General features: G+C 45.4%; 1 protein-coding gene across 2 annotated transcripts in view; it reads right to left on the reverse strand.

The window, feature by feature from the left end:
- Positions 1-13894, reverse strand: part of PRKCQ (protein kinase C theta) — a 27474-nt gene that overhangs the window by 1060 nt on the left and 12520 nt on the right. The window contains exons 8-16 of one of the 2 annotated variants that reach the window (XM_015828177.1): positions 12991-13100; positions 10395-10494; positions 9536-9696; positions 7637-7810; positions 7051-7142; positions 6232-6294; positions 4621-4759; positions 2720-2908; positions 1148-1276 (exon numbers count right to left, since the gene is read on the reverse strand). In XM_015828177.1, the coding sequence (XP_015683663.1) occupies positions 1148-1276; positions 2720-2908; positions 4621-4759; positions 6232-6294; positions 7051-7142; positions 7637-7810; positions 9536-9696; positions 10395-10494; positions 12991-13100 (1157 nt within the window). The remainder of the gene's footprint in view (positions 1-1147; positions 1277-2719; positions 2909-4620; positions 4760-6231; positions 6295-7050; positions 7143-7636; positions 7811-9535; positions 9697-10394; positions 10495-12990; positions 13101-13894) is intronic. The other variant, XM_015828178.1, reaches the window with a different exon arrangement.

Genomic DNA, 13894 nt, shown 5'->3' on the forward strand with positions numbered 1-13894 from the left:
AATAGAATAGAATAGAATAGAATAGAATTATCCTTGGTCAATGCTTCCTTTTGGATCAGATAGCATTTCCAAGATCAGTGATGACAATCGTGCCATCACTGTACTGGTGTCTGAATCCACCCTAATTAATTTTTATTTGATTTAATTTTTTTTATATATATTTTAGTTTTAAAGAAATAAATAGGTAAAGAATTGTTTCTCTTTTTTTTTTTTTTGCAGAGGAGTGACATGCCAGGATTGTCAAATTAGGTATTTTCCAAATTGTTGACATGCCAAGCCCAAAAGGTTCACCATCACTGCATTTGCCCAATCAAGTGGCATGCACATGTAAGCCACTCTCACACACCCACACTGCTGCCTGCATTTGCAGATACTTACCCTGGTTATTAAATTCTCGTTTTGTGGGTTTGCATAAAAAAAAAACCACACACACACACGTGAGCTGGATTTGCAGTTAGAGAAAAATTTACCAAGGTTAAGGTGAACCAAAGTTAGCGTATTGTGTGAAGACATCTGCTAGGCTAGGACCTGATCTGATGTGGTTAAGCCAATTGTATGAATGCAATCCCTGGAAGGGTTCACACCCAAGCTTAATTTTTTTTTGGGGGGGGGTATACTAAATATCTGGCTGGGAACGTTCCAAAAGTGCTTTTTCAGGAGGCAACTGGACTCTCCTCGTTTTTGCTTGAAGAGATTTCACTTCTCATCCAAGAAGCTTCTTCACTTCGGCTCAATTCAGTTCAATTCAGTTTAGAACTGAAGAAGCTTCTTGGAAGCGAAGCGAAACGTCTTCAAGGAAAAACTAAGATAGTCCAATTGCCTCTTGAAAAAGCACCTTTGGGACAACTATGACCCTGGATCAGGGCTCTTCAAACGTGGCCCTTTTATGACTTGTGGACTTCAACTCCCAGAATTCCTGAGCCAGCATGGGGGAACTATGGCCCCTTCATGACTTGCGGACTTCAACTCCCAGAATTCCTCAGCCAACGTGCCTAGCTGAAGAATTCTGGGAGTTGAAGTCCACAAGTCATAAAAGGGCCAAGTTTGAAGACCCCTGGAATAAACAAATGAATAAATTAAATGAAAGTAACTGTGGCTTCAGGAAGCTATTTCGGGAAACAAAGGCAGTCAAAGAAACAATTCTCACCACGACAGGCCTGAAAGGTGGGTCAATCTCTTTCCTTTCCAAAGCTTCCCAACAGATCTCTTGAAAGAAGCCATGTTGGCGGATGTTCCCTCTCACTCCCAACCGTCTCTCTGGCTCTCTAACGAAAAGCTGGAAATCAAAAGAACGAAGCTGAAGAAAATTAATACATTTGACATTAAGGGTATGTGAAACATGTGTCCCCTCCAAGCAAAATGGCTTTAAAAAGTGAGAAAACAATCTCTTTAGAACAGGGGTCTTCAAACTTGGCCCTTTTATGACTTGTGGACTTCAGCTCCCAGAATTCCTCAGCCAGCCTCCATTTTGTTTGTTAGATTTAAGACAGGGGTCTTCCAGCTTGGCCCTTTTATGACTTGTGGACTTCAGCTCCCAGAATTCCTCAGCCAGGCAGCGCCTGCCTGAGGTATTCTGGGAGTTGAAGTCCACAAGTCATAAAAAGGCCAAGTTTGAAGACCCCTCATCTGCAGGAATTGCATTTCCAAGAAGATCCCCCATCTGAACCTATCAATCTTGGACATTCTTTTTATTTTATTCAGAATAACAGAATTACAGAGTTGGAAGGGGCCTTGGAGGTCTTCTAGTCCAACCCCCTGCTCAAGCAGGAGATCTTATACCATTCTGGACTAATGGCTGTCCAGTTTCTACTTAAAAACCTCCAGTGATGGAGCCAATCACAACTTCTGGAGGCAGGTTGTTCCACTGGTTAATTGTTCTAACTGTCAGGAAGTTTCTCCTTAGTTCCAGGTTGCTTCTCTCCTTGATTAGTTTCCATCCGTTGCTTCTTGTCCTGCCTTCTGGTGCTTTGGAGAATAACTTGACTCCCTCTTCTTTGGGGCAGCCCCTGAGACACTGGAACACTGCTATCCTGTCCCCCCTCGTCCTTCTCTTCATTAGACTAGACATACTCAATTCAGACTAGAATAGAGCTGGGAGGGACGTTGGAGGTCTTCTAGTCCAACCCCCTGCTCAAGCAGGAGATCTTATACCATTCTGGACTAATGACTGTCCAATTTCTACTTAAAAACCTCCAGTGATGGAGCAATCACAACTTCTGGAGGCAGGTTGTTCCACTGGATAATTGTTCTCACTGTCAGGAAATTTCTCCTTAGTTCTAGTTTGCTCTCCATGATTAGTTTTCATCTGTTGCTTCTTGTCCTGCCTTCAGGTGCTTTGGAGAATGGCTTGACTCCTTCTTCTTTGTGGTAGCCCCTCAGATACTGGAATACTGCTATCATGTCACCTCTAGTTCTTTTCACTACCCAATATACCCAATTCCAGCAACCGTTCTTTATGTTTTAACCTCCAGTCCCCTAATCCTCTTTGTTGCTCTTCTCTGCACTCTTTCCAGAATCTCAACATCTTTTTTTGTATTGTGTGACCCAAACTGGATGCAGCATTCCAAGTGTGGCCTTACCAAGGCGTTGTAAAGCGGTATTAACACGTCACGTGATTTTGCTTCTACCCCTCTGTTCATGCGGCCTAGGACTGCACTGAAAGAGATCGGACAAACTGGAAACACCCCTCCTCTGGTGCAATGGAATCTCCCAACCTCACCTTTACTAAGAGGTCCCTTGCAATCTTGTCAAGCCAGCGGGGGTAGAATGGGCTGTCCATGCGGATGGACTGGAAGAGCTGTTCTTCATCCTGGCCGTGGAAGGGGGACTGGCCAATCAGCATCTCATACAGAAGGACCCCGAAGGACCACCAGTCAGCCGCCATGTTGTATTTCTGCCCAAGAAGAATCTGCCATGGAAAGAGAAGGGAGAGATTTTTTTTTTAAAAAAAGGAAGCTTAAAGAAGGACGGTGCACCCTTTAATATAGGGTAGTCCTTGACATACGGCCATAATTGAGCTTAAAATATCTTTTGCTAAGCAAGAGAGTTGTTAAGTGAATTTTGCCCCGTTTTACGACCTTCAAATGAATCAATGCAGTTCTTAAGTTAGTAACATGGTTGTTAAGTGAATTTTAAGTGAAGTGCTGTGATTCACATAATAACTGTGGCAAGGTCATAAAATGGGGCAGGACTCACTTAAAAACGGTCATGTTTGGAACAGAAAGTCGGGGCTTAACCGTTGGGGATGATAGAACATCTGCTGAACCCCCAAACCACACCCCCTCTCCAATCTGTCCATATCTTGCAACTTTTTTCACGTGAGAACAATTAAACCTTGCAATTAAATCATGAAAAAATTCTGAATCTAGCAAGATGTTAATAAAAATCTCCTGAGATTTCAGCAACATCGTTCAAGACGAATGGCCCAAATCTGGTAGGTTTCTTAAACTCCTTCTTTCTCTTTCTGATTCTTTCTGAATCTCTGATTCTGATTTATGACCAGAATAAATTTAACAGAATAACAGAGTTGGAAGGGACCTTGGAGGTCTTTTAGTCCAACCCTCTGCTTGAGCAGGAGACCCTATAGCAGGGGTAGGCAACCTTGGCTCTTTTATGACTCGTGGACTTCAACTCCCAGAATTCCTGAGCCAGCCTGGCTCAGCTTGGAAACCTCTCCCTTTTCCCTCAGCATGGCTGGCTCAGGAATTCTGGGAGTTGAAGTCCACGAGTCATAAAAGAGCCAAGATGGCCTACCCCTGCCTTATACTATTCTGGACAAATTGTTGTCCAATCTCTTCTTAAAAACCCCCAGTGATGGAGCACCCACAGCTTCTGGAATCAAGCCATCTGAAGGCAAGATATACAATTATTGTACGTTGTTTACTAAGCACACAGCCCTTAATAATTCTGCATTGTTCCCAAGAATGATGGGACGTGTTTTAGAACATAGAATAATAGAGTTGGAAGGGATGTTGGAGGTCTTCTAGTCCAACCCCCTGCTTGAGCAGGAGACCCTATACTATTCTGGACAAATCTCTTCTTAAAAGCCTCCAGTGTTGGAGCATTCACAACCTCTGGAGGTAAGTCCTTCCACTGGTTAATTGTTCTCACTGTCAGGAAATTTCTCCTTAGTTCTAGGTTGCTTCTCTCCTTGATCAGTTTCCATCCGTTGCTTCTTGTCCTGCCCTTAAGTGTTTTGGAGAATAGCTTGATTCCCCTCTTCTTTATGGCAGCCCCTCAGATATTGGAATACTGTTAGCATGTCACCCCTGGTCCTTCTCTTCATTAAACTAGACTAGACCCAATTCCAGCAAATGTCCTTTATATGTTCTTTTATTTTAGACTAGCTGTACCCAGCCACGCATTGCTGTGGCTAAGTCTGGTAAAAGCGTGTGTTGCTTTTACATCCAACAGATGGCACTGCTTTTTTTAAAAAAACATGTTTTTACCTGTCACAGGTGTGACATCTATATAATATAGGTATATAAAAACACGCGTGTATTCGAATGCAACGTTGTGTCAAAATTTCAAAGCAATCGGTGAAGAACTTTCGGAGATTTAAGATTTTGAACAAACGAACATTTACATTTTTATTTATATAGATGAAAAAGGCCCACCTACCTCAGGGGCAATATAATCGGGGGTCCCGCAGAAAGTGCTGGTTTTAGCATCCCCTAACATGTTCTCTTTGCACATACCAAAGTCAGCAATCTTGATGTGGCCTTCTTTGTCGAGGAGAACATTATCAAGCTTGAGGTCTCTGAAAGAGGATGAAAAGTTAGATCTTTTCCTTCAAAAGTCCCTTTTGGGGAGTAACTTAAGATAATCTTCTCCATTTCCATTTAAGAGCCTTGGTGGCGCAGTGTTTAGAATGCAGTACTGCAGGCTAATTCTGCCGACTGCCAGCAGTTCGATCCTGACCGGCTCAAGGCTGACTCAGCCTTCCATCCTTCCGAGATCGGTAAAATGAGGACCCCGATTGTTGGGGGCAATAGGCTGACTTGGTAAACTGCTTAGAGAGGGCTGTAAAGCAGGTTGAAGTGGTATATAAGTCTAAGTGCTATTGGTAAGTGGGAAGGAAGGAAGGAAGGAAGGAAGGAAGGAAGGAAGGAAGGAAGGAAGGAAGGAAGGAAGGAAGGAAGGAAGGAAGGAAGGGCTGTGGTTGCAGTGGTTAGAATGCAGTACTGCAGGCTAATTCTGCCGACTGCCACCAATTTGATCCTGACCAGCTCAAGGTTGACTTAGCCTTCCATCCTTCCAAGGTCAGTAAAATGAGGACCCCGATGGTTGGGGGCAATATGCTGACTCTGTAAACTGCTTAGGGAGAACTGTAAAGCAGTGGGAAGTGGTATATAAGTCTAAGTGGAAAGGAAGGAAGGAAGGAAGGAAGGAAGGGCTGTGGTTGCCCAGTGGTTAGAATGCAGTACTGCAGGCTAATTCTGCCAACTGCCACCAGTTTGATCCTGACCAGCTCAAGGTTGACTCAGCCTTCCATCCTTCCGAGGTCGGTAAAATGAGGACCCAGATTGTGGGGGGCAATATGATGACTTTGCAAACAGCTTAGAGAGGGCTGTAAAGTACTGTGAAGCGGTATTCTAAGTGCTATTGCTATTTCCCAATCCATTGCAGCTGCCACTCCCTGTGCCTAAAATCTATTTATTTATCTGATGTATATCCCACCTTTCTTAATTCTTTTGAAAGCACAGTGGTACCTCGGTACTCATCGTTAATTGGTTCGGGAGGTGCAATGAGTACCATAAACACTGAGTACCAAATCAATCTTTCCCGTAAGGAACGGTGTAGTGAGTCACAAGGCAGCTGACAGCGACACGTTGAGTATCAAACACAACGATGAGTACCGAGACCAATTTTTCCAGTCAAAATGCGTTGAATAGCAAATTCAATGATTTTCAAAGCAGTTGAGTACCAAGGTACCCCTGTAACTCCTGGCTGCGAACATACATAATTGAGATAGCCCTCAACTTAACAATCATTCATTTAGTGGCTGTTCAAAGCTGCAACGTCACCGGAAAAAAATGACTTTATGACCGTTTTTCACACTTACAACTGTTGAGGCATCCCCCTGGTCACGCGATCAAAATTTGGGCAACAACAACCAGAACAACAATACGAATCTGCAGGGAACCCTCCAAGTTTACAGCTCTCTGCACTCTAATCTTTGATTTGGAAATGGCAAGATTTCAGGATTAAAAAAATAATAATAATCCCTACCTGTAGATGATGCCTTTGGAATGAAGGAATTGCAATCCACAGATGATTTCAGCAGCATAGAACCTATAAAATATAGAGATAGTTCTTTTATCATAACAAGCAGCAAAGTAGAATCCTGCTGGCTGGATCAGATGATATTAACAATTATATTTAAGGGGTCCTTGGTGCTCTCTGCTTGTTTTCTTGCAGACATTTCGTTACTCAAACTAGGTAACGTCATCAATGCTAGCATACTATGCTGATGATGTTACTTAGTTAGGTCATGAAACATCTGCAAGAAAGCAACCAAGCTCAGAGAGCACCAAGGACCCCACACTCCTCCTCCTCCTCCTCCTCCTCCTCCTCCTCCTCCTTCCCCCCAAACCACACTCCCTTCTAACACTGATGATGTTACCTAGCTGGGTCATGAAACGTCTAACACAACAAGCCAAGAAGGGAACAAAAAGACCCATACACCTCCCCACCAGCAATCAGCACCCAGATAAGCAGAGATTAACTCCAAGATTAACATCAGACCAACCATCAAGAAATAAACCACACCTCAATCAAGGAACTGCCAAACAAATCAACAGTAAACAGCCCAACATAAAACCTCTAAGATGACCTCCCATCAATACTGACAGGGCAAGCCGCTAGAATATAAACTGAGAGCAACTCCACTCCTTATTAGCACCGATGATGTTACCTAGTTGGGCAATGAAACGTCTGCAAGAAAACCAACCAAGCTCAGAGAGCACCAAGGACCCCACAGTTGAAACCTGAGCAACAAATACTGTCCTCTATTGATGGAAGAGTTTGATAAAGGCAGGCCCACCTCACCTTGCTCGGTCCATTTCAAATTTGTGGCAGTTCTGAATATGGAACATCAGGTCTCCACCGTTGAGGTACTCCATGACAAAAAAGAGGTTCTCCTAGCAAGGGAGAGAAGGATGACCTTCAGAACTTGGGCAAAAGCCCTAGAGATAGACTTGGAGCTACTAGATTACCTTACCATCCCAACATATCTGGAACAGATGAAGTTAGAGAAGGGAATTGTGAGACAGTGTTCATTTAGTAAATCTTTTAAGTACACAACTTAACAATTCTAAGAGATTAGACTGAGAGCAAGTCGCTGCCCCATCTACCCATCTCCTCTTCTGTGGCGTAGGGCGAATTTGAAACTGGGCCTTCTTGACTTTAACACCATGTTGGGTTGAGAAGGTCCAAGCTTGTCCAGGGAGCTCCTGTGGCTGAAGATGGGCAAGGAACTACGTCTCACCCTCCGAGGCCAGCATATTCTCTACTGCTCCAAGTGACCTTTGGGGGTGAGAGGGAGGGACTGGCCCAAAGTCACCCAAGAAACTCCCACGGGTGACGAGGACTCAAATTTGCACCAATTGGTTGACCGATTAATGCGTATTTTTACCTTCGTTTGGAAAGTACAGAAGACGTGGGTGAGAAATGGGTGCTCCCAAGCCAGCGAGAGGACCCGCTTCTCCACCATGGTACATTCCACGTCGTCATCCATCAGGACCACCTCCTTCTTCAGGGCTTTCATGGCGAAAAACTGGTTTGTGGTTTTGAGTTCCACAAGGAAAACCTGGAGGGAAAAACATCACCAATAAGCAAGTTAGATGAGCGAAGTCATAAAAGTTGAAATGTCTATGGAGATTCTCAGTCACCCAGGTCTTTGTTGTCCCAAAGATACTTTTTCAGGAGACAACTGGACTTTCTTGTTTTTCTTTGAAGGCGTTTCGCTTCTCATCCAAGAAGCTTCTTCATCTCTGATTGGATGGTGGGGATCTGTGTTCCTCAAGGTCACCTGAGTCGTGCAAATGGGTGTGGAGCCTTCTTGGAACTGCTGAAAAGACCTTGAGGAAACAGATAAACCTTCAGGTGGCCTCAACGACTCTCTAAAAAGAATGCAAATGACCAGCTGTCTGCAAGGAGTATAAATCTTTCCATTCCCCACCATCCAGTCAGAGCTGAAGAAGCTTCTGGGATGAGAAGCGAAACGTCTTCAAAGAAAAACAAGAAAGTCCAGTTGCCTCCTGAAAAAGCACCTTTGGGATAAAAGTGGAAAGATAATTCACATATATGAGCCTGAGGGCTTTTGCATCCATTTGCAGTCAGTTGTGGATCTGTACGGACCACCATGTTAGGAGTATACGTAGTCCTCGATTTACAACGGTTCGTTTAGTGACCATTCAAACTTTAAAAAGTGGCTTATGACCGTTTTTCACACTTACAACCCTTGCAGCATTCCCCATGCTCACGTGATCAAAATTCAGACCCTGGGCCACGGACTCATATTTATGACGGTTGCAGTGTCCAGGGGTCGCCTGATCCCCTTTTGCGACCTTCCGTCAAGCAAAGTCAGCGGGGAAGCCCGATTCACTTAACACCCATCACTGCAGGGAAATCAATTAACAACTGTGGCAAGAAAGGTTGTAAAATGGGGCAAAACTCACATTAACAACCTCTCGCTTAGCAATGGAAATTTTGGGCCCAATTGTCGTCATAATTCGAGGACTACCTATATTTAGCAGCTGAGCCAAATTATTTCTGGGCCAGGGAGTGCTGCGTTTGAAATCGTGGCAAAAGGGGACTTTTTTCAGGGGTGGGATTCAAATCCCCGAGCATCCGGTTCTCTGCCTGGATGCAGGCCTGGGCCTCCGAGGCCTAGAATGGACTTCCGGAAGTGACATCCATGCACTTCCTGTGGGCTGTTCTAGGTCTGGGAGGCCTCCTCCAGGCCTCTGAGGCCTAGAATGGACTTCCGAAAGTGACATCCATGTACTTCCGGTGGGCCGTTCTAGGCCTGGGAGGCTGCCACCAGGCCTAGAACAGACTTCCAGAAGTGACATCCACACACTTCCAGTGGGCCGTTCTAGGCCTGAGAGACCTCCTCCAGGCCTCTGAGGCCTAGAATGGACTTCCAGAAACAGCATGAATTCAGCCAGTTCTCCGAACTCAACAAAATTTCGCTACCGGTTCTACCGAACTGGTACAAACCGGCTGAATCCCACCACTGACTTTTTTGTATACTTCACCTCAACTCTGAGTTTGTCTGAGAGCTGGTTTCCCATTGGCAGGAAGTTTCACCTTTCTTCCTGGCTCTAATTTCAGAGGGTCTTTTCAATATAAGAGAGGAATGGTGGCTTAGCAGCTCCCCATCTCTCCCTTCATACTAGCCTTTCAAGAGGGAAGGATGTGAACATTGGAGAGTGGAGAGGGCAGAAGTGTGAAAAGGGCTGCACCCCACACACTTTAAAAATCAAGTTTGTACTCTCCTCCCCTCTCACCCCCACCCCCACCCCCTTACCTTGCCAAAACTTCCCTTCCCCAGCGTTCTGTGCAGGTAAAAGTCATCTATGGTTAACTTTGGCAATTCTGCTTGGATGTCTTTCCTCGGTTCCAGTTCCACTGGAGAATCCGAAACTGTGATGTCATCTGCTGGGGATTCCCAGGAAATTCCCTGTGGCTCTATAAAAAGATTCCAGAGCATTCATGTTGAAATATTTATTAATTTATTTTAAAAAAAATCTTCACTCCATCCCTTAAGGCAGAGTCATACAACATGACTCTATAGCAGGGGTCTCCAAACTTGGTAACTTTAAGGCTTCTGGATTTCAATTCCCAGAATTCTTCAGTCCGTCATGCTGGTTGCCTGGGCGTGTGTGTGTGTGTGTGTGTGTGTGTGTGTTTTAATTAAAGTTAACACGAGTTATACAGGTAGTCCTTCGACTTACAACCGTTCATTTAGTGACCGTTCAAAATTACAACGTCACTGAAAAAAGTGACTTATGACCGTTTCTCACACTTATGACCGTTGTAGCATTCCCCATAGGTCACATGATCAAAATTCAGACGCTTGTCAACTGACTCGTACTTATGACAGTTGCAGTGTCTCAGGGTCACGTGATCCCCTTTTACGATTCTTCTGACAAGCAAAGTCAATGGGGGGAATCCAGATTCACTTAACAACCATGTTACTAACTTAAGAATTGCAGCGATTCACTTAACAAATGTAGCCAGAAAGGTCGTAAAATGGGGCAAAACTCACTTAACAAATTTCTCGCTTAGCCTTAGCAACGCTGGGCTCAATCGCGGTCGTACGTTGAGGATTACCTGTATAGGTAAGAAAAATTCTACTGGGAAAAGGTATTAATAAAATGCAAGACCTTTTCTGCCTGTTGGGGGTTCTGGCTGCTCCTCCTTCACGCAGGAGATGTCAACCGGTCCTTCTCGTAAAATCTGCTCTGAATCACGTAGACTTCGAGCCTGAGTCAACACAGAACAAGCAGGGTGAGGAAAAAATAACACATCGGTGCAACATGCTGGCGGACCTCACGCAGAGGTGGAGCAGGCGCCGATCCGAAGGCCCTACCGATCAGCAAGCAAAAGGAGAGAAGAGAACGTCTATGGAGATTCTCCATCATCCAGGTCTTTTTCAGGAGGCAACTGGACTTTCTTGTTTTTCTTTGAGGACGTTTCGCTTCTCATCCAAGAAGCTTCTTCAGCTCTGACGGGATGGAGGTGAATGGAAGGATTTATACTCCTTGCGGACAGCTGGTCATTTGCCTTCTTTTGGAGAGCACTATGCTGCTGGAGAAGACTCCTGCGAGTCCCCTGGACTGCAAGGCGATCAAGCCGGTCAGTCCTAGAGGAGATCAACCCTGACTGCTCTTTAGAAGGCCAGATCCTGAAGCTGAAACTCAAGTACTTTGGCCACCTAATGAGAAGGAAGAACTCACTGGAGAAGAGCCTGATGCTGGGAAAGATGGAGGGCAAGAGAAGAAGGGGACGACAGAGAAGGAGGTGGCTGGATGGAGTCACTGAAGCAGTAGGCGTGAGCTTCAATGGACTCCAGAAGATGGTAGAGGACAGGAAGGCCTGGAGGAACGTTGTCCATGGGGTCGCGATGGGTCAGACACGACTTCGCAACTAACAACCACAAAGAGAGTCGTTGAGGCCACTTGGAGGTTTTTCTGTGTCCTCAGGGTCACCTGAGTGGTGCAAATGGGTGTGGAGCCTTCTTGGAACAGATAAAGCCCCAAGTGGCCTCAATGACTCTCTAAAAGAAGGCAAATGACCAGCTCTCTGCAAGGAGTATAAATCCTTCCATTTTCCCCACCATTCAGTCAGAACCTGAAGAAGCTTCTTGGATGAGAAGCGAAACGTCTTCAAAGAAAAACAAGGAAGTCCAGTTGCCTCGTGAAAAAGCACCTTTGAGATAGAAGAGAACATTTCTACCTTTTGATGCAGCTCTTGACCCCGTGTCCAAGAGATGCAAGATCTAAAAAAGACACCGATTTGCAAAATTGCATCCAGTTATGGAAGAAAAGGCTTGGGTTTTGCAAGGAGAATTGCAAAGATCTGCCACTGCCCTGGTGTGGAACGTCCCTAGATTTTTGTTTACAAGCAGTCCCCGACTTACAATCATTAATTTAGTGACCGTTTGAAGGAACAACGGAATTGAAAAATGACCGTTTTACACACTTACGACCGTTGCAGCATCCCCACGGTCACGTAATCAAAACTCAGGCGCTTGGCAACTGACTGATATTTATGACCATCTCAGTGTGCTGGAGAGTCACGTGATCCCCTTTTTGCGACCTTCTGAGAAGCAAAGTCAACGGGGAAGTCGGATTCGCTTAACAACGGTGTGACTAGCTTCACAGCTGCAGTGATTCACTTAACAGCTGTGGCAGGAAAGGTCACAAAATGGGGCAAACCCCAGCTCACAACTGTCTCGCTTAGCAAGGGAAACGTTTGCTCAATCGCTGTCGTAAGTCAAGGACTGCTTTTCCCAGTTCTTCCTCACTGCTCCATATAAGACAACCAGTTTCCTATTGCTGGGGTTACTGGAGCATCGGTGCTACAATTGTGCGATTAGATGAAAAAAAGAGAGAAAGATTTGTTTCGGTGTCCGAGGAAACCCAAGTTATGTGATACAGGAACAAAAACATCCTTGTGTGCAGATATCTGCAGGTATCTGGGAAAGCAAAGGAAAGACCCAGAAGGAGAAATCCTTAAAAGAAATAGAGACGGATGTGTTACTAGTGTTTCTCAATTTTCACAACTTTAAGCTAGGTGGACTTCAACTCCCAGAATTCCCTAGCCTAGCCAAACATTTTTATTTTATTTTTTTTGCCTCTCCTAGGGCAGAGGTCCCCAACCTTTTGGGCACCAGGGACTGGTTCCGTGGAGAGACGTTTTTTCCGCAGACCGGAGGGTGCGTGGTTTTGTGTGCTGCCTGCATCCCACGGATGGGGCTTTGCTTGTTTGTGCGGACCGGTTGCTGGCATGCTGCGGCCCGGTACCGGTCCACGGACCGCAGGTTTGGGACTCCTGGACTAGAAGACCTCTAGAGCAGAGGTCACCAACCTTTTCATGCTGGCGGCCCAGAGGGAAAGGGAGCAGCTGGGAAATTTGTGCACGTGTGCAGAAATGGGGCCGCACGCACCCACACGGCGCTAGCGACCCTGTTTGTGTAGGTGTGCAGGCGCTAGCCACCACCGCTAGCCCTGCATGCATATGCAAATGGGCCGTGCAATCCAGGTGCACGCTAGCGGTCTTGTTTGTGCATGCATGCAGGTGCTAGTCCCATACACATGCGCAAACAGGCTGTGGAACTTGCGTGCACACTAGCGGTCCTAGGGGAATCCGTTGTCTGGAGGATCAGGTCACGGACAACTCACAGTGGCTGCAAACTAAGATGTTCTCCATTCATTTCCCCCTGCCCGTTTTTCTTCGCAAAACATCCAGCTTACTCACTTGTTGCCTGCTCTCAATCAGTGCCAACGCTTCCGCCATGAGTTTCTGGTTCACGCCGCAAAGATTTGCCACCTTGGTTTGGCATTTGTGGTGGACGTTCATCGCGCAGGCTGCAAGGGAGAGGCCAAAATCGCCGATCAGATCTCTGGCTTCGAAACGGCTTGTGAGACGTTTGTTTTTAAAATAGGGGAGAGGTTGTTCTTCTCCTGCCCCCAAGCCGAACCTTGCTTTTTTCGCTTTAATTTTCTAACATAAATCGTTCACCGCCTGGACAGGACATAAACTATAGTGGCCCTTAAGTGGGATGTTGAGTTTAGAAGGTTGCAGCAGAGGATCAATAAAACGTCCAGCTGCCCCCGTAAAATCAATAATAGGCATATTTTGGGGGGGACAGTATGCTTGAAAAAGTGGGCTCAGATTTGTCTGAAGAGCACAAAATCTCATAGAAGAGAGCATCGGTAGCTCACGGTTAATCTGTAGTCTCTCTGACCTTGGTGGTTTTATTATTAAAGTTTTATTACCCAACTTGATAACATCATCAGTGCTAGAAGGGAGTGGGGTTTGCAGAGTGGAGGAGGAGGAGGAGGAGGAGGAGAAGAAGAAGAAGAAGAAGAAGGAGAAGAAGCACAAGCAATAGAACACAGTCCAACTAGAAAGCACAAGCAATAGAACACAGTCAAACTAGAGTCTTAGACTTCAAGAGAACTAATTTCAATAAACTTAGAGAGGGCTTGGGAAGGATTCCATGGAGGAGAATCCTCAAGGGGAAAACAACACAAGAAGCTTGGGAAATTTTGAAAAGTGAGATAATAAAAGCCCAGTCTAGCACAATACCAACAAAGAGGAAAAATAACAGCTCTCAAAAGAAACCAGCATGGCTGCATAAAGAACTCTCTGACAAATT

Source organism: Protobothrops mucrosquamatus, unplaced genomic scaffold, assembly GCF_001527695.2.
Source record: "Protobothrops mucrosquamatus isolate PMUCROS unplaced genomic scaffold, P.Mucros_1.0 scaffold4300, whole genome shotgun sequence".
Classification (NCBI taxonomy): Eukaryota; Metazoa; Chordata; class Lepidosauria; order Squamata; family Viperidae; genus Protobothrops; species Protobothrops mucrosquamatus.